General features: G+C 42.1%; 1 protein-coding gene across 1 annotated transcript; it reads right to left on the bottom strand.

The window, feature by feature from the left end:
• Positions 1–1,816: 1,816 nt before the first annotated feature.
• LOC311493807 (5-aminolevulinate synthase, non-specific, mitochondrial-like) lies at positions 1,817–15,699 on the bottom strand (the record flags this gene model as incomplete). Its single annotated transcript, XM_084552591.1, has 24 exons — positions 1,817–1,977; positions 2,203–2,365; positions 2,559–2,827; positions 2,908–3,072; positions 3,375–3,554; positions 3,687–3,871; positions 3,965–4,184; positions 4,272–4,397; positions 4,561–4,737; positions 4,844–5,049; positions 5,246–5,379; positions 7,843–7,956; positions 8,241–8,352; positions 8,736–8,812; positions 9,139–9,176; positions 9,545–9,644; positions 9,730–9,839; positions 9,961–9,997; positions 12,145–12,231; positions 12,560–12,668; positions 12,784–12,850; positions 13,205–13,293; positions 14,075–14,243; positions 15,651–15,699. 24 exons carry the CDS (start codon positions 15,697–15,699, stop codon positions 1,817–1,819), a joined length of 3,144 nt encoding a protein of 1,047 aa, XP_084408717.1.
• Between the last annotated feature and the right edge of the window lie 5,590 nt (positions 15,700–21,289).

Raw genomic sequence — 21,289 nt, 5'->3', positions numbered from 1 at the left:
TCTATAAACTAAATGCCAGTTATCCTACACCATCCTCAACCTAAGCGACAAGCTCCAATATCACCCTGTAACTGACCTTTAGGGGGTTATGTCAGATAGAATCAGCTTCATTACTACTAGTTATGAGACATAATCTTTGCTGAGAACCGATCAGATACACAGTGTGGCACATATGTGCAGAGAGATTTTTGATAGTGGTTAGAGAAATATTTGGGTCCCGCATCTACGGCTGAGATGCCTTGAGCAAGCACATTAACATCTCAAACTGCACGCGTGGCAGCCCACTGCTCCGAGGTACACACTGCTGTTTGTACGAAAGGATGAATAAATGCAGAGTAAGATTTTCCCCATTACAGATTAATGATATAGTGTAGGTCTCCCTTGTGCCTCCAAAACAGTTGTGACTCATCAGAGAATGGACATGGGCCTTCTGAGGGTGTCCTGTGGTGTCTGGCAACAGAATGTTGTTAGCGGGGGAATTTGGGTCCTATGGGTTGAGGGGAGGGGCCTCTGTGGATCATCACACAGATGCTTGATCAGTTTGGAATCTAGTGGATTTGGAGGCCAAGTCAACACCTTGTGCTGTTTTTCATGTTTTTTTGAGTTGTTCCTAAACCTTTTTGTGTGTCTGTGTCTGTGTCAGGCTGCATCCTGCTGGGGATGGCTGCTGCCATCAAGGAGTGTCATTGCTATGGGGTGGGGGTGCCTGGTCTGGTCTAGGTGGGTGCTACATGTCTAAGTAACATCCACATGAATGCCAGGTCCAAAAGTTTCACAACAGAACATTGGATTGTCACAAGATGGTCAATGTTATTGAGTTCACCTGTCAGTGGTTTTAATGTTGTGGCTGATCAGTGTACATACTGTGCTGCTTACAAGTCCTGAAAGCAGACAAAGAGAACTCAATCAAAACAAAACCTAAATGTACTGTAATAAAACTACTGAAGCCCAGAAACACATGGGTCCACCATATTGGGGACTGGAGGTAATTATTTAATAACTGTGCATGGAAGCGAGGGATGTTTCATCACATGGACTGTATATGATTTGTTGCAGGTGCCACAAAACCACAAAATTGTTTATCTAAGTAGATTTTAACGGATATGTACAAATGTATGAAAGCCTGTGTTCAGTCGGAGCTTAACTGCCTGGGGGAGTAAGAAAGCAAAAAGCAAAAAGTCCGATTAAAACTTGCCAAAGAAGTTGAAAGGAAGCCTAATGAATATTGGCAGCACATTATTTGGTCAGATGAAACCAAAATAAATTTGTTAGGATCAGACAGGGTCCAGCATGTTTATCATGGACTCAATCAGAACTACAACAGTGACTGCTCAGTGTTGACTCGGCACCGAGGGACTAGGAACTATGAGGAGCTAAGAAGTTTAAAGAGATCCAAGAGAAAATTTTTTGACTTAAGTGGAAGGTAACAACAAAACAACCTTTTCAAGAAAAAAAAAAACATCAGTGAAGGACGCCTGAACGCCTCTCGAAAGATTTTTCCCTGGAGTAATCAGATCTGTCACCAAAAACGGATCCAGACATACAACTATATTAAATAATATAATATATATAGGATTTAGTAATACTTACTAGGAGTACCCCAGGATGTGTCATTTGTGAAGGAAATTATGTCCATGTATTTAAATAAACGTTGGTTCAGCACTTAATCAAAAATCCCATTACTCTGTCTATTTAAAAACTAACATAGAAGAGTAAATGAACAACTAAAGCACACACATTTTACATGTAGTAAAATATTTAATGTAAATAAATTAAACAGCATCATGATTACTGGGATTTGGTGTTTCTTATGTCGTCAGGACACTGCTGATACCATGTGACTCAGGCCTATGAAGTAGGACTTCTCTCTCTCACTCATGAGCTCAAAGTGAAGAGGCTGCTGGCAGAAGTTACACTCTGCTGAGGAGTGTGGCCTCAGCTCCAGACCCACCTCCTTCCACGTCTTCGCCAGACGATCTGTGGAGAGAAAAGGCACAAGGAAGTGAGGATACAACAGTCTAAAACTGCCCAAATGATCGGTTTGTAATGACTTTTAAAATACTACTCTGCAATGTATTTTTTTCTGGCCAGGTACCACTACTGGTTCATTTCATTCATTTAAATGATATTTTCCTAGAAACTTATTATGGAAAACAGAAGTCAACGCAACGAGATGGGCAACTTCATTCCAAGAGGACGTACCAACAAAGTAGTGCATCATCTGGGGAGTGTGGTGTGGTGTGGGGGCAATGCGCAGCAGCTCCTCTCCTTTAGCCACAGTGGGATAGTTGATTGCCTGGACGTAGATGTTATAACGGGACATCATTATGTCACAGATCGCAGTGTTCTTCTCTGCATTGGCAACCTGCAAAACACAAATTCACACGTCAAAACATCTTAAATTTAATCTGGACTATAAAAAAACTCATGCTATGACACTACATATTCAGCAAAAAAATACTTTGGGTGTTGCTATACTGGCAGGTGGCCTGGTAGTTAGACAAATTGTTCTGTAGTTAAATATTTCTAGGCCAATCTGCTGCAAGAATTGTTCTTACTCGGACAGGAATGATGTGGCTCGGGCAGTGGACCACTGGAAGGCTGGAGTCCATCAGCATCTGTCGGAGCAGCTTGACATTCCTCTGATGTTTCCTCCTGAGCGCCTGGCCCTCTTCACCTTTCAGGATCTTGATGGACTCCTTTGCCCCTGCCAGCACCATGGGAGGCAGGGAAGTGGTGAAGATGAACCCTGCAGCGTAGGAGCGCACTGTGTCCACCAGAGCGCTGGTGCTGGCGATGTAGCCGCCCACGCAGCCGAATGCCTTACCTGGAAATGAACCCCATAAGATAAGTAATAGACAATGTTATTATGAAATGTTTCGTCTCACTCCCGTGGCCTTCACTTACCCAGGGTACCGGAGATGATATCCATTTTGTTCATGACTTTATCTCTGTCTCCAATCCCTCCCCCTCTGGGTCCGTACAGACCCACAGCATGCACTTCATCCACAAAGGTAATGGCGCCAAACTTGTGGGCAATATCACACATCTCTTCAAGTGGGCACACAGCTCCTGAAAAGAGCACAGCATTCATCAGATCACACGATAAAACAGAAAAAAAACTTCTAATCTGTTCAAGTCAAATGTACTCAGGGTTATTTGTATGGGTTGTAAGCACACCAGTGATTCATTGTTTACTTTAACAGATTAGATTTGTGATTTCTTGTAAGCACAGCAACGTGATTTTAATAAATAAACTGACAGGCTGAAATAGCAAATTCTAAAAATGCCTGTTTTCCAGATTACAACTTGTTAAATGTCAGACAATTAATGTCACTTTAAATTAGCCCTCAGTGTAAGGGCTGTGTACCTACCGTCCATCGAATGCACCGTCTCAAAGGCAACAATCTTTGGAGTGGAAGGGTCGGACCTCCCAAGCAGCTCTTGTAGGTGGCTGACGTCATTGTGACGGAAGATAAACTTCTTGACCCCGCTGTTCCGTATACCCTGAATCATTGAGGCATGGTTGCCAGCGTCAGAGTAGATTTCACAACCTAGTAGAATCAAAAAAAAAGAAAGGGAAGAAAATGTCAGCTCTACTAAATCAGAAAATCTCTGAGCAAGTACATTACAAGTTTGTATCAAAGCGGAGGCATGCTGCAGTTTTGAATTTAAATTTAAAGTACCTGGAAGCATTTTCGACAAACTAAACAATGTGGAGTCATTGGCTACAAAGCAGGAGGTGAACAGCAGTGCCGCATCCTTGCCGTGCAGGTCGGCAAGTTCATGTTCGAGCTCCACGTGGAATTTGCTTGTTCCCGAAATGTTTCGTGTCCCTCCTGCACCAGCACCATGCTTTCGAACAGTCTCCCTAAAAGAAAATAGAGACTCTTTACTATAATAACGCTACAGCTTTATCTGATCACACTGAGCAGGATTACTGGTCCCTGATGTGTCTACTCACATGACAGCCTGGGTGACTCTGGGGTGACGGCTCATACCGAGGTAGTCGTTGCTGCACCACACTGACACGTTTCTCTTTGCTTGAAAAGACTCAGAGTAGTCGTCTGCCATGGGGAACGAGGAGGCACACCGGTTCACCGTCTTAAAAACCCTGTATGTGTGGTCTGTTTTCTTGCTTTCGATCTTCTTTTCAAAAAACCTGTCATACTGAAATGTGGCAACTGAACGAGAGAAAAAAACAAACAAACAGAGGGTTTAAAAGCTTCAAATCTATTACACATACAATTCATTAAGAAGAAAATACTTACCTTGAGGCAGGTTGTCCTTTAGCAGGTGAGATGCTTTGAAAGATATGGGTTTGAGAAGATTTTTTGCTGCCCCCGCGTCGGCCTTGTCCACCTCGCCCGCCACGCCGAGGTCTGACAAATCCACACCTGCTTTCCATATTCAAGAAGGGGGCATTTAGGAATCTCTAAATCAACTCATGGCATTCATTTGGAGTGCATTTTAAATGTCACAGTAGGATGAGGTCAACAGGATGGCCTTTCACAATTTCCACAACTGACATATTTTATGGATGTTCAGATAAAAGTTTACCTGTGCAGAGAGAGAGCATCTCCTGGACGTCCTCCTGCAGCTCCCTCCCGGCCTCTCGTACTACCGTGTTGTTTTTCTGCACCATCTCCGCAGCCAAGAAAGGGCATTTGGAGCCGACAGACTGGCTAGCAGGTTGTGTTGCGAGGCCTTTTGGCAATTTCACTTCATGCTTTGGATCTGCAGAACACATGAATTTAAATTACGGTTCACAAAATATACTCGATTGCCATTAACAGTGTGTTTCTGAGATTGAATCCATTGTAATGTTTGCCGTACAACTGACCGTCATTCATTGGAGCGCCTTTCGACGCAAACGTTGAAGAGGACAGGCATCTGGCCAGAGGTGTAGAGGCCAGGTCCATCATCACAGGACACCTTTGGGCATAGCTCACCAGTGATGACTTCCCATATAGGTGGAGGAAAACACTAGACACAACAGATAGGAAAGGGCACGGGTGGCTCACCGAGTCCATATGAGGTATTCTTGACCTAAATCAGAAGGAGATAAAGGACATGTTCACGGAGAGCAGACATGTATTAAATACATTCTATTAAGATCAGACACAAGAGAGTTTAACCTGCTCAGCGGTAATTCAACATAACTATATAATACATAGAGACAAATGGCATCATAATAGTAAGAAAGTAAATTCTCCCTTAATCTACAGTTTTTCCACTTTCTTACCTGAATACATCACAATCCAATTTAATGTACCAGATGAAAAATGCCTTGCGAAACATGACCAACGCCACATGAAGCTGTGACCGCTGAGACCAGGGACGATGTGTTATGTAAAGAGCCTGAGAGGCTACTTTCATTCACTCTGCTCCATAGTCAGCTGTCCCTGACAAATGGAAAAGGGCAGGCCTCTCAAGGACCTGTCTTGCTACGACAACGCTGTGGTTCTCTCTAAGGCAGAAGAGGAGAAGAGCCATCTGGTTTAAGATGAAAGAGATAACTTCAACAGAACTTCGCACGTTACAAAACGAAACTACAAATCCACAAAGTCAAAGGAGATGTTCAATTAAAACGAACTGCTTTGAAAGAGCTGGCCTTGACCCACAGATCCTAACAGAGGATAAAAGGCAAATCTAAGAAGTAGATTAAGATGCGTTTAAGACTTAATCTATACAGGGATTTTACGGTTTTTGTGCCCTTTAGAATTTTCTACATATCTGCCTGTGCTTCAAGGACAAAGCCACTGTTCTCCAGTAGAAGACTATTGGGAAAATGTTTTGTAGATAGAGGAGACCAAAGCAGAATTTTTTGTTTTAACTGAGTCTCATCATGTTTGGAGACAAAAAAACCCCCAAAAATTCTGGATTCAGAAGATCAGAACTTCATCTCGTGTGAAACATGGAGATGGTCATGTTCTTGTTTGGGCCTTTTTTACTGCGTCTGGGCCAGGCTGGCTCGCCATCATTGATGGACCAGTGAATTCTGAAAGATAACAGCGAATTCCAAAATTAAATGTCAGGACATCGGTCAGTGAGCTTGATATTAAGAAAAACTGGGTCATGGAAAAAAATTACCCCCGAGAGCACAAGTGATTCTACAAAAGAATGGTTAAAGAAGAACGTTTAAAGTCAAGTCAAAGTCCCGACCTTAATCCGATAGAAATGGAAGGAGTTATCCAAAATGGCATATAAACTAGCTCTGATATATTTCTACATTATCCTATATTTATTTCTCAGATTTACCCACCTGGTTTATCCTGTAAATGCTTCTGTGCACTTTCATTAGAAGAAACTCCAGCCCCCAAAAGCTTACCTAATATATTGCAAAAGCAGACCCTTCAACAGTCTAACATACTAACATCCCCTTGTTGTCCACACAGGAGACATAGTGTCCTATCCAGAGACATTTGTGAAAAATGGTGGAGTAGGAACAACTTGAAACTGACCAGGATATTAACAAAACTAAGATCAGATTTTTAAGTTCAATAAATGTAAGAATTCGACAAAGATATTTTGATACCTCATTGCTCACTGCAGCTGATTGCAGCAGTGCCTCAGCATGGCCACTATACTGGTAGGAGGAGGTGTGGCTTCATATAGATCTATTAAAACCAGTGACTGTATGATAAAAACATGCTGGTTTTCCTGCGAAATACTTCACAGTTTGTTGATAGTAACAGTATGTTTATATAACATGCTATTTCAAACCTTTTTTTCTGTTACATTTCTGAAATATCATCCTCATTCACACGTTAAGTCAAATAGTATTTATAAAAAGCATTGTTTCATGATGTGACAAAAAGCCTTACCGTTTTGTAGGCTACAACTGAAAATAAAAGCAGTGATATCAGTGATATTAAACAAGACTTTGCCTCCATGCCTGATGTTTGCTTATTAATGCCAGCAGGTGGGGCTATTGCATCTAACAATAGCCAAACAAAATGTATAATTTACTGCTAAACGTGTATTTTCCATGGTCAAACAATTAGATTTTATCAGCTCTCTTCTCTTTCTCATATATTACCAAAGAGTATTCCAGCTCGATTAACCACTAAGATACTACTTATTACAACGAGTAGTAGATATGACACAAAAACATCTCCAACAAAGTAGTTAGGTTGATAGAAGTAAAAATATGAAGTGTCTCTGTTGAGTGTATAACACACATTTTACTTACTACTACATGTGTGGCATTTGGCTAAATACTTCTGAGATCAAGAGCTATTATCACTTAATATAAATATGCAGTGCTTTGGATTAAACCACTGCATGTGAAGATAATTAGTTTGACTGTGACAAATCATAATATGAAAATACTGTCAACATAAATTCATCAATAATTATTCAATAATACAAGAATGGAAATCTGACAAGTGTCATTTCACAAAGTAATCCAGACCAACATACTCTGTCTTATTTCTTCTAATAGTTACTTATATTTTATTCATGTCTGTATTTTTATAGCGTGCCTGCAATGTTTAATTAACTTAATGTTTTATTGTTCTTCTTAACAATATATATCTCAAGACCTTTTCATGAATCTGTCATGTGTGGTCTTGAGGTCTTTTCATCAGAATTAATTACTAAATAATTTAAACATAACAATAAAATGATGGACATAGTGTGTTTCATGACTTTACAACTGTAGCTCCAAACATCTGGCAAGTAATGCCAACAATGATATAAAGACCAAACACGTTTTGACTTTAACATTTTAATATGATTTTGAAACACAGTAATAGGCAAACATTCCTAACCAAACATTCCTTATCAGTTATATCAGTTCACTTGTTAGTCCACTAAGTGTCAGCATCGTGCTCATACCCAGCCTCCGTAGCGCAGCTTGTTGGGCAGGTAGATGCTAGTGAGGAAGTCAGGACCTATGGCTGCCAGGGACTGTATTTCAGCCTTGACCTTACTCTCCTGCATTAGTTCCATCTACAACAAGAGCAAACACAAAATACCTGGACGCATGAAGGAGGAAACAGTGCAAACATAAATCACGAAGCATTTAACTATCACTCCACAACAGAATGGATCCTCTGTAGCTACAAGTCCTCTCATACACATTCCTTCTCTATGCGTCATAGAAAACACCTCTGAGGAAGAACACCTTTTTGTCTTTTAAAATATCAACAGGGTGCCTCAGACAAACATTTTCATATGCAGGCCAACTTCCATCCTACATTACAGCACCTGCTCTTTCTGTTCTTTCCTCTCACCTCTTTCTGCCAGTCAGGTTGGCTGGTTAGGTACGGCCTTTTAAGGAGGCTGTTCAGCTTGCTTTCGTCTCTCTTGGTGAGCGGGATCAAGGCTTCCTCTGGAACTCGTAACCTCAGGAATGAAGTCCAGATTTTATTTTACATGGCTAAATTCATTTGCAAGTAATTACCTTCAAACGCTTTTGATGAGCTATCCCTGTACTAGAGTGTTTCTTTACATTGAGGAGTTACTGTATGTACATATTCGGGGGGGAAACACACAAAAACTGCCCAGACTACAATTAAATGTATGTCAAAAATCCCCTATAGCCTAAATTTGTTAAAGAAGATGTATACTTAAAACTCAATATGTTCTCAGATGCAGCTCCCTGGATGGAAAAAAAAGTGAGGGCGACAGCAACAGAAACCAAAACAAACAATCTAAATGTCCCCAGAATATAATCCCAATTAGAGGCAGGAGGAGGAAGTAGGAAGTAGCGAATGTTGAGTCCAAACCTCTGGAGGTCAGAGGGGAGGAGGCCTAGCCACATAACGCTGGGGACGGTCAGACTCTGGGCCTCAAACGACATCGCCTGTGGAAAAAAAACATGCACACACGCCCAGTCGCGCACACTCAGACGCACAAAAATCTCAAATACACGGATAATCAGCACTCTACCTTCAAAATGCGGTTATGTCCTTACACATGCTCACAATGAAGTCAATATACACAAGAATGATTACACAAACATGGCAGAAATCGAGAAAAGAGTTTGCTACACAACGTTCCCCCGCCATACAATGTCTTAGATGCGTGACTGGTTCAGGGGCATAATTACATATTGTTAACAAGAGAGACACTGAACAGGCCGGATAGGATAATGTAGAGTACAGGAAAAACTGGCATGGCAGGACTCACCACTGATCCGTACTTGTAGATACACATGATCTCAATGCCTGGGAAAATCAGAGGGATAGACAGAGAAATGCTGCAATCACCGACATACCAGAGCAATTATCCTGTGAGATGTGTAACGGAGCTTTGAACAGACTAAAGCATTACATATGTGTCTCGCCATGCAATGGGAAAGGGGTTAGAGGTATGGAGACGGACGGAAACTGAGCCATCCCGCCTGGACGAGATCACGCCAACGGGAATAGCAGCCAGACCAGGCACCATGACGTACTGGACAGGTGCTAACATTTGCAAGCTTAGTGGGACATGCAACACAGCTGTGTGTGTGTGTGTGTGTGTGGAGATGAAACAAGAGTCAAGTGCTGTTAAATGTGTGGAAGTATGCAAAGTATGTGCTGTTCAGTGGTACCGTGAGGGTCAGCATCCACCAGGGCGAAGATGGGGATGTGCAGCGTGTCCCAAATTTTTCTCACCATCAGCCTGCTGTTCACATCTGGCACGCCTTTACCCTGAATCACACAAAACACACAAGTCAACAGAATCACTTTGAAGTACAAAATCCCTCAAAATGTAGTGGAAGAAAATGTAACACACCGTGATCATGATGCAAGGAGAGAGCTTTGCGCAGAAGTCGTCATCCAGCAGCCTCTGGAACGTCGCATCCTTCTCAACTATCATGACGAATTTTGCAGATGATACAATATCTGAACATGGTCTAGGAAAACACCTGTGGAATCCATTTTAGTCTTCTCTTTATACAGAAACACATAGATGTGCTCAATATTAAAGTGTTGCAAAAAGGGACGGCATGTATAGAAAGGATACTTCTAATCCCACCAATGTTTGACGAAACCGAAACCGCCTGTAAACAAAACAAAGTCATAAAATTGGATGAGTTGGTAAAAGTTGGTTGAATGAAAGGTAACATGTGGAGCTGTTGACATTTGATGGTGCTGTGCAGCACAGGCGGCATCAGACGTTCTACTAAGACATGCGCCTGTTATTATGTGACACCCATTTACATCAACTGCATTAGACTGCACATAGCGAGCCGTTGCCAGTATTGTGAGGTAGAAGCTGACGATGAGGCATAAAAGATTCAAAAAAGTTACAAGTGTTTGTTTTGTTGAACCTGTCATTGAAAAGAAAATTACTTTATGAGCAGTTTATGAAGGTGAAGCTGAGGGTGAAAACCTTTAAATCTAATTTGCAAAAGGTTAATTGTAGTTCAACCATGTTTATCTATGGCAGACATTTTGGGGTCAAATTTGTTGGAAGCCAACCGACGGCTAAGCCTCGGGTGGTTGAGTGAGTTGTCCCAACAACCTAAATACCTGGGCCCTCTGCATATTTTGGAGGTTCCGTAAAAACACACTGAATCCATTAATAATCCTTAATACTGAGTAGCGTCCGAGCCGAGGCCTTTATGCGTGAAACTCAAAGAGCTCTGCAATGCATTAAGAAACAAAAAAAAGTCTTGAAGCAATTGTTAAACATGTTTAAGACAACAGTAGAGGCTTCTTTGTTATAGAAAATAAGTAAAAGTAAAGAAACTAAAAGGACAGTGGCGCTTATCACAAGAGAAAAACAAACACATAGAGCTGGATGGTTTTAATAAAACACATAACCAAGTTAAATTTCTTTATATCAGCATCAGGACAGTAAAGTAGCCGCGTTCTTTAATGTTTGGTTTTGATTAACAGCATCTGTAAAACTAATAAAAAAGATTGGCCTTGGCTACTTGCTCAGTCCCATTCAACCGTTTCTGAACTCCTGATACCGATCAGGACATTCCTACTTGTAAAGTGCTTAAGGTACCAGTAAGGTGGAAAAATCACTACACAAGACTATTAACTATTGAGAGGATCACAGCAGCACTAGACATATTAACACACTGTGTTGCCTAAGGTGATATAACTGAATATCACATTACAGTGGTCCCTCGTTTATCGCGGGTTATTTTTAGAACGTAACTCCCGCGATAAACGAGGGACCACTGTAATGTGATAGGCGAAATCCGCGAAGTAGTCACCTTTATTTTTTACAATGATTATAAATGTTTTAAGGTTGCAAAACCCCTCACTACACACTTTATACACTTTTCTCAATAACTTCAGTCACACTGCCAGCGATCAAAGATACTGTATATGTAAATTTGGCAAGCTGAACGCATTCTGTACTGTACAAGAGACACGTACGGAGGAGATTGATTGACAATGGTCTACAGTCCCTTAGCCAATCAGGACGCAGAAGACGACACGCGGGCTCTCCCTTAGCCAATCAGGACGCAGAAAACAATGCGCTGTAAAAATGTGCTGTAAAAAAAAAAAAAAAAAAAAAAAAAAAAGCATGCAAAATTGCACTAAAAAAATCCGCGAAACTGCGAGGCCGCGAAAGGTGAACCGCGTTATAGCGAGGGACTACTGTATTCCATGATTATTCCATGATTACATCACATTATTCATGTTCACTGTGAATGTGATCCTCTGTGAAGTGGAGGTTGCTTTGCTAAACGTGCGTTAATGAAAAGCAGCAGTACTGAGCTTTACTTCAACTTGCAAATTGTTGTTCTCATCGCCAACAATCTGCACTGGCAGTGGAAACCAGTAACTAGTAGGAGAAACCACAAACATGCGCACAAGTCACAGTTCTTGACATCCCCACAGCTACAAATCTTGCACGATTCACATCTGCACACCCAGATCAGTCCTAGTTTCAGGGAGAGTATTTTCCTTATCCATATTGAGGATCTAGAGACAGATGGTGTCATATGCCATGCATACTGTACAGCCCCCTGGGGCAAATTCCTGAATTGTGACATTGAGCTAAAAAGGCCTTGACGAGCTGTCGCAGCTCAGGGTGGTGGTTGCAATTTTGAGGAGGTAAGCTGCGACCTCTTTACTTCAAACTATAAATCCAGCAACAGTTGATATGATGTTTCTCATTGTGTTAACATGAATACTCATTCAGTTGATGGGGCAGTTGATTTAGGTTGCTGGGGGAACTTACAGCAGAGCTGGAGCGGCAGTCGATCCTCGTGCCATCCTCCTCCAAATAGCATAGATCGCCTGAGATTAAGCCCTTGGATGTGGCCAACTGATGATAGAAAAGCATAAACACATGCTCATGTTAACACACACATACACTACACGCACACAAATGTTTCAGAGGCTGCCTCTCTGAATATAGCTTTAAATCCATTTCCGCTTGATCAGAAGAGCCATATTTATGCGCAGGTGTTTCCTGAGATATAAAGCAGAGCAAAAATAAAATACTAAACTAACAGAGCTCATCTGCGCGACCTGATCTAATATCCAAAGGAATTCTCCTACAAGCTTTTAATATCTGAGGTTTGTGTTTTCTGCTACATAATCCCACAATCATGTAAGCCATCTTTCACATAAACTTGGACATGCACACTCACCACATGCAGCGATCTGCGTGGAACCTTCAGCATGCAGGATATGTCGTCTACTATACTATCAACCGTTGTCTGTGAACCAAACAGCTGTGTATTATTGTAATAGATGTCTCTGTGGAAACAGAACATTTCAGAAATTCAGCAAAAACCAAAATGCTTCACAACAACAATGTCCTCAAGGACAGTTTTACTCAGAGTAAGTGAAAAGTGCATGAAGGATGGCTAACCTTTTTGTAGCATAGGAGTTGCTCTGCACAAGTCTGTAGATGACTGACATGATCTTGAGGATTTGTGCTTCAGAAAGAGAAACAAAAACAATAATTTCCTCATCAAACATGACTATCAAAAGTGTTTTATCACATTTTCAAAAGGCTGGAAGAGGGGAAAACACATATTCTCTATCCATGTGAAAAACCTATCCTAAAAAGCCTCTTTCAACATGTTCTGTCTGTGCCAATTTGTCATCCAAAACTAAGTCTGACTTTTACTGCCGTTTGTGCAGTTTATGCATATGTTCACAATGAATATAAATGGAAGCCACATGAACTGGCGTAAAGGCTTTTTGACAGAAAGGAATGTCGGTTGTCGAGAACAGATAAGTTGCACATGAAGCAAAATATAAAAACAGAGCTCTGTGTGTCTTCTCACCAAATTTAGTGGCAGATGAGGGACAGTCGCTCCTAATGGTGGTGACAGAATGCCCTGAACTCATCTGAAGCCCGATGGCACTGTCAAAACTTAATTGGGAAGTAATGAAAAAGAAACATAATGAAGTTCATATGGAAAGCAGGGGTAGAAAAGAGGCCATTAAATAAACATACACAGACGGTGTGCGCCACTTTTCGCTGCTGGAGCTTTGAAAATGAGATCCCACCTGTAAGTTATCTAAAATTCCCCACAGCCTGAGGGCTACCTGTGAGACAGCTCCTCACCTTCCTCATTCATCTACGAAACCTGTGCGATCCTCACATTTAAAAGGGTTGAGACATAACTTGCTTTAAGCTTCCGCAAGTTTTGATCAAAACAAGACCAGACAGTTGGCTTTGGTCTGGGCAAAAGGTCTCCACATCCTAGTCACATTAAAGCCTTCTACAAATCTGTGTAGGCGCAGTGCTTTTAAAGTCCTTATCACACTGTCGTCTTTTATGCAGCAGGAAGTTTATTCAGATTCAATCTCTTTGAACTGAAGTTGAAAGTTTTATTTTTTTTATTTTTTTACTACCTGGTTGCCACGGTAGCCTGCTTAAAATATACATTCAGACAGAGCTGGAGTGTATATTACTTTTTAAGGAAATACAACTTCCGTCTAATCATCTTGTGTGGCCTGACCTTCCACAAAAAAAAACTTCTTTGTAAATGTTTATTTATTTCTTTACACAACAAGACTGCTTGTGTTTATCTTTAAAAGGTCAAGAGGCTTACATGGATCCCACACAGTCTGTGCGTAAAATGAGTGCAGTGTTCGGGGTGAGGAGGAGAAAAACATTTTCACGCTACAGTGTGTTTAAATCAACTTACTTGACGTTGGCCCAGCTGGATCTGTTGGGCAGTGCCAGGGCAGGGGCCTCATCTTTGGACAGACTGGTCACTATTCCAAGGATTACACTTTCAATGCGAGTCAAAATTTCCCTGCTAGAAATAAAAACACAGTGAGGATGATAAAATATCAAAAACACAACAAATAACACTAAGGTCAACCCAAGGGCTCCTTTTTTTCTTTACTAGATGTCTACAGAAACGGGTATGAATATACCCACCAAAACAAGAACTTAACAATTCAAGGTACAACATCACACCGATGACAGTGCTGTTGACTGACTTGCAAATTTGGTCACAACAGTCAAATACATCCAGAGATGTCAAACATATACATACTGTGTCAGATATTGTGGCAAAACAGTTATGCTGTGTATAGAGTATTAGTAGGAGTAGGAGTAGTAGTAGTAGTAGTAGTTATATTTATGTGTATTGAGTGTTTTTATACACCAATCAGGCATAAAATTATGACCACTGACAGAAGAAGTAAATAACATTGACCATCTTGTGCTGGGAAACCTTTGGACCTGGCATTCGTGTGGATGTTATTTAGACATGTACCACCCACCTAGACCAGACTAAGCACCCCCACCCCATAGCAATGACACTCCTTGATGACAGCAGCCATCCCCAGCAGGATGCAGCCTGACACAGACACACACACAAAAATGGTTAAGGAACAAAAAAATAAACATGAAAAACAGCACAAGGTGTTGACCTGGCCTCCGAATTCACTAGATCTCAAACTGATCAAGTATCTGTGGGATGCAGTGGAACAAGCCTGATCCACAGAGAGAGGACCCTCCCCTCAACCCATAGGACCCAAAGGCCCCCACTAACAACATCCTGATGCCAGACACCACAGGACACCCTCAGAAGGCCCATGTCCATTCTCTGATGAATCGCAACTGTTTTCGAGGCACAAGGGAGACCTACACAATATTAGGAAGGTGGTCATAATGTTATACCTGATTGATGTACATGCACACACATAACACATATTTTCTTCTCATGTCCTTTTACTCCTCCGTCCTTCTTTTGCACGAGTTTAGGGAGTTTGTTGTTATATTTATACAAAATCCCCTAATGATTATGTTGAAAACCACAAGTTTAATAAATAAAATGAATGAGTGTTTCAGGGTCCTGGCACTATTCCTTGTAGTCAGTGTAATGGTTCAGTGGGACAAAATAAAACAGAACAATAACCCTTTTATTACTTATACCTGCGCTTATTCTACTGTGACATAACGTGTCTGTAGCGTTAGCATGAAGCTATAGGCAGCTTTTAACAGTAGCTTGTGTAGGATGAAGCTAGCTAACTGGAAACCACATTTCAGAGCAGTAAAGGAGCACTTTAGTGAGTTAACCAATCAGTTTAATTGTGCAAATAAAAATCCAGTTGTATTAAACTGATATTCAGTTGACAGAGAGATCTATATTTCCGCGTTGGCTGAAGCCTGTTACACTAAACTGACAATTATCTAGCGTATTATTAGCGTATGTTAGGTTGTGTAAGTTTATGTTAGCTGGCAGCCGGAGAAGCTAAAAGTAAACTTACTGACTGATTTCCTCTTCAGCACCCCGGCAGTCTGACACGACTTGGACATTTCTCAACAGTTGAACACGGAGTTTGTCAACTTCAGAAAACAGATGTGCTACGTGGGATTCCATTACGCGGCCTATTAGGCTAATTGTTGTCAAACTGTTTAAGATTTAGTGGAAATCTCGCGGGATTTGCAAATAGACGATTGGCTTTGACTTCAATGTTCTGATTATTGGACAAGCTGATTACTTTCACATTATTTACAACATGTTTTGTGTAAATAAAGAGTGTTCAGCATTTGTCAACGAGATTCTAGTGGGGGAAAAAAATGTGAATTTAACAATGCGGACTAACCCCAAATCAAAATATATTTATCCATAGTATAAAGAGGGCCATGTGTTTATTGTTACTTAGATTATATTAAACTGCATTTTATAGCATATTTTTTTATAAGTTTTTATTAAGTTAGATAATCCTTTATTTGGCCAGGACTTTAACACACAGATTCAGTAAAACAAACAAACAAACAAACAAAAACTTGGGTCTGCAGACCACAATATCCAGTCAATAACTAGATTACCACATTACCTTATATCCAGAAGTTTATAAAGTATCATGCAGTGTGTTAGCTTATAATGCAGTAGTAGTGAGTCCTGATGTTCTCATCCGTTCACGTCACATCACATCAAGCAGAAAGTGACTGCAGGAAGCTGCCAGTCTCCCTCTTCAAGGTAAAGGTCAGTCCACACTTGCAATCTGTGCCCATAAATAAGTTTAAGGAATGCGTGTGGGCCAGTTAGCACCTCATCGGTGTAAAGTAGCAGGCCTAGAGTTAAGATGGTCGCGTTTAGAAAAATCCCCATTTCCACCCTCAGTAATGAGACCCTCTATCTGAGCTTGCTGCTACTTGTCTACTGTATGTGTGTGTTTCTGTTTGTGTGTGTGTGTGGTGGTTTCAGCAGAGGTGGGTGGGACTTTAATTGGCAGTGGTTAGAGTCTGTGAGAAACTAAATATATATTGTTTCTGCTAGTCATGTGGAAGTGATTTTTAAATATAATTTTGATGATGGTTGTGCGTAACGGTAACGCTGGCCAACATGTGTTTTAGGGCAGTGTGCTATAAATGTTGTTCACTCTTTTGTTAGCAGGTTCAGTTTCTTGCATCAGATGACTAATTGCTGCTGTTTTAACCCCCAGGAATTAAAATGACATTAAATAAATAAGACATCTTGAGTAAATTGAACTTATTGCTTCATCAACAAACCCTTCAAATGCTGTTTCTGTCTCTTCGTTGCATCATGTTGCAGTCATGTTGCAGTCATGCAGCTTCATTGTTTAAACAGGGAAATTTGCTTAGATTCTATAACTATTAGGTCATCCAGAGTCCCCACCTTTCAGAACTGCTGGCAGGCATGCTGTGTGTGTTTGCAGAGGCACTGTGGTCTTTCTTTCATAGTGTGAAGGCCTGGTCAGAGTGTGTGGGAGCCAGGATCTAAAGAGAAGAGGTCCTTGCCCCTGACCTGACCCTGAATATCTCCTAATGTGCAGCTTTACCAAAGGTCCCCCTTTCCCTTGAGTGACTTTGACAAGCTGCTTCCGTAGTAATGGCTCTTAATTTCTGAGTAATTGCTATCTCTTAGTGACGAGGAATAACCCCTCACCCAAGCTGAAAAAAACCTAATGTGTGGAAGACCACAGGTTGCCGGGGTCCTTTTTCTTCTGTTCCAGAAAGACCGAGACCCCTGCAGTTCTTTGGCCGAAGCCAGATTTAAATCGAGTGTGAGGCCCTAACCTGAGGAGACAGAGTGCAACGAGTCATGTGCTTGTCTCGGGATGAGTGTTTGTGCTGGACAGGAGGGGGGGACAAGGAGGGAAGTAGGGGGCTGCAGGGTCAGAGGAAAAAAGGGGGGAGCACTCGCTGCAGGTGAGGGGGATTAGCTGCAGCTAGAGGCCCAAAGAAACTAAATACAGATCTGTCAACCTAATCCTCACAAATAGAAAACAGAGCTGCCCTCCCTTCACAATCCACATAGTTCAGCACATCCACCTCCTGCTCCTCTGCCCCCCCACTTTCTACCTCAGGCTCTCCTGCCTCTCTGTTTCTCATCAGCTTTTGGCTGTGGCCAGTCTGGCTATGCCGCCTGCTCTCTAATGGCTCCTCAGACCAGCGTCCCCTAAAGAGGAGCTGACTGATCACCCAGGGTCCTCTCTGATTGACACTCTAGCATAGCCTTACAGAGTGATGAGAGCAAGAGTCAAAGGGGCGAGGCCTCTTGCTACACAGACAGGAATCTTAATGGGACCTATGCTTAGAGCTGCACGAAGCTGGGCAGACCTTTATCAGGCCCACACACCTCAGTAATGGATGTTGATAAGTATGTGACCGTGTGAGGAGGCCAGCTCAGTGTCAAGTCAGGACTCTGCACCGATGACACAAGTGACAGAGTGATAGAGTGATAGCATCCTGCAATGGATAAGCACTAAGCCGGGCATTATGGATAGCTTAACTAAAACGGGATCTCTGACAGTCAGTGACACCCACTATAACTGATGGGTCTGGCCGGACTGCTGAGAGCTATAAATCAGGTCCAAGCTACGTTGGTGTTCCAAAGTGCTATATCCTGCTGCAGACAAACACTGGGTTGACGGGGCATACCACATACAGGCAAAAGTAGAGAGCGATACCTGCAAGGTGCAGCATTTCAAATGAGACAATCATGATTTCCTCAGAAGAAAACATTTGAACATATGGTGTTGTTTTGAAACTTTTGTTACAGGGATGCCAAACTACTTAAAATTAAAAAAAGGTTGGTTACCGTGAAGTAACCCTAAGGTCACAGGTTTGCATCGGCCGATGGTTGAGGTGCCTGTGAACCTCAACCGTGGACGCACGGGGATGGACTTGTATTGTTCAAGTATAATAAATATGGAATAGTTTATCTCCATTTCCTTTTTGTCCCATTAGCAAATACAAATTAAGCTATATGACTAATTTATCTGGCAAAACCTGAGTTTCATTTAAAGCTTTACTTCTCAAAAACAAAGTGACGCAGAACCTTTAAAAACAAAATCAAAGATGTCCATACTGCACTGAGATTTTTTTTTCTTCTTTTTAAATGACATCAAACCAAAAACATAAATGGGCTACATGTAGTGAACTAGTTTGAAGCTGTTTCATATACCCACCCCCTCTCTTTTCTTCTGCCTGTCTCACAGCTGTGTCTCATATGTTCATGAGGCCCCTGGAAGTGTGAGACACCAGAAGGGGAACATTTGCAATAGCTCAGCTCCACCTGGTTAGGCTGTTTTAACAGGCCGACGGTCTGTGCAGTGCACACAGTGGGGTTACACCAAAAAACGTAGACACAGGAGGACAGGATAGGCAGACAGGGAGGGGGGAGAGGAAAAAATGTGCCTCCACCTACTTGTGTCCTTGTGCCCCCCCCCCCCCCCCCCACACACTGCTTTATTTGAGGGTCAGCTTACCTCGAAAAAAATATTGTATCATCTGCGGGTCCGCTTGGTCAGACGTCCCCCTCTGCCGAACCTCATCCGCCTCCCTGCATCCACAGGTCTTCAAAGGACTGCTTCCTGCTGCTCTCTGAGGCAACACATGAAATAAATATTAATCTGACCCCTGACCGCAGGCTTTGAGCACCTAAATAGAGTTAACCAAGCAGACGGAAAGAGAAACAACTCCTAGATAAAAAGAAAGACAAAAAAAAAAAAGAGGAGAGTATTATGTGGAGATGGAAATGTTACAGGGGTGTGAAGGAGGGATGGTTCAATGTACTGCTGTGTGGTCTTCTTCTGAGCTTAGTATCATGCTCCAACCTGTTGAAGCGTGGTAGGGAGGTGTATATTTGCTCTGATTTTCTTAGATCCCAGTGGGGAGAGAGCACATGTGTGCACTCAAATGCTCGAGGCTGAATGCTGATCTTGAGCTGAATGAAATAAAAACTACAGAAAAAGGTTGTAGCAAGTAAACATAACATGAACTCTAATAATATAACCCTGTCATATATGCATAGCTGTTTAACTAGCAGAACCCATGCAGGAACTATCAGTGACTTTTTCCATAATCTTTTTGACTATACAAGCTCTGACAGTATGTATCACGTTCTTTTCCGTAGTTATATATCCTAGACAAAATAAATAGTGTGACATACATTAGCGACACTGTGGCTATTTTTCTGGAGATATTATTTCTCTATGTGTCACTGACAGAAGGTTCAAACACTGTTTGTTCTGCCTTTCTGCTTTAGTTCCCCTTGTCAAAGGCCCCTCAGTGCAGCTCACCCAGCCTGGCCTCAGCCTGTGCCCACTGTTTACTGGGACTGTCACCAGGCCGATGGAGGCCCAAACAAAGGGGGGTCTGTTCCCATTGTCCTGTCCAGGATTGTCAGCCCCTCTCTGGGCACAAACTGAGCGGAGGGCTTGGGGGTTGCTGGGAGAAAAACTGGGGGGACTTGAGCGCACCGGTCTTGCAGTGGGCTAGATAATGAGACAATGAGAGAGAGAGGGAAAAGAAAGTGAGAAAGGAAGGAAGATGTATAGACCCTTTCAAGTCCCTTGTCGGAAACTGCTGTAACGTAAACACCTGCGGCCATTAGCTGATTCTATCTGAGGCACCGGATAGAAATGTTTATATGTTACAGGCTACTACTGAAAGGCTAGTTAAAAGCAAATAGAGGATTAGATATACAGAAATGAGTAGTGGCAGGCTATGTAAGCTTTCATGCTTTAAGCCATAGTGAATTGTCATTGGAAAAAGAGGAGTGGAACGCCTTTGAAGACGAGAACAACCACATTAAATGAGCAGGAAGGTGAGCTAAGTGTAGAAGACCCCAAGACATGCTCTGCCTCCTTTCCTCCCTTCCTCTGTTTGCAATCATAGCTTAAGCTGTCTGGCAGCCTCTCTTGCTGTGCCATTGAAGTCTAATTTTATTGTCATAAAAATCACCTGGCAAGCTGTTGCCTGAAAACATCTCGACTACAGAGCCTTTAAAACTCCACTCTGTGCAGTGAGTTCTGTGGAGATAAAGCAGTCGTTCTTGGGCCATCTGAGATCCCTCCACCTCTGTCAGCGAGAGCCGAGCGCACAAGAGGGTCAGGAGCGTTCCATTAAAGCGTGGTGTTTAAGAGGTGCTGGTGCCAGGGGGGCAGATGGAGGAATGAAGCAGCTGCCAAACATCTGCACCCCTCCTTTGCAGTCTGCGCTCTGTCTGTGCACCGCTTGCCTTTGTCACAAACTTCCTGCTCCGGCACTGGGGATAGAAGAACTTGGATATCTTCAGAAATGCAGTGTGAAATTGCAGTTGTGAGGCTCCTATACAGCCCTTTTGACATCAAAAGGCATCCTACATTAAAGTCTTACAGCCACATGACCCAAGGTATTCAGAGAGTGCACCTGCACATCACCGAGTAACTATTGTTGTGGAACACATTGCAACTGCGTGTTGAGACCTCTCCCACAGTATTCACTCGCAAAGCCAAATAATTACTCTGATATTTTCCATAAGCCCACTCACACTGGGTGACCAATTTTCACTGTTTGCACATCTGTTATTACTGAATGCACACAATCACACGGGCACCAGATATTGGGAGAAAGTAATGACGAAATATCCTTTATTATAAACTAAAGCATCACA

Source organism: Chelon labrosus (genome assembly GCF_963514085.1).
Source record: "Chelon labrosus genome assembly, chromosome: 10".
Classification (NCBI taxonomy): Eukaryota; Metazoa; Chordata; class Actinopteri; order Mugiliformes; family Mugilidae; genus Chelon; species Chelon labrosus.
Note: the sequence above shows the minus strand (reverse complement) of the source record. Positions and strands in the feature narration are given on the sequence as shown.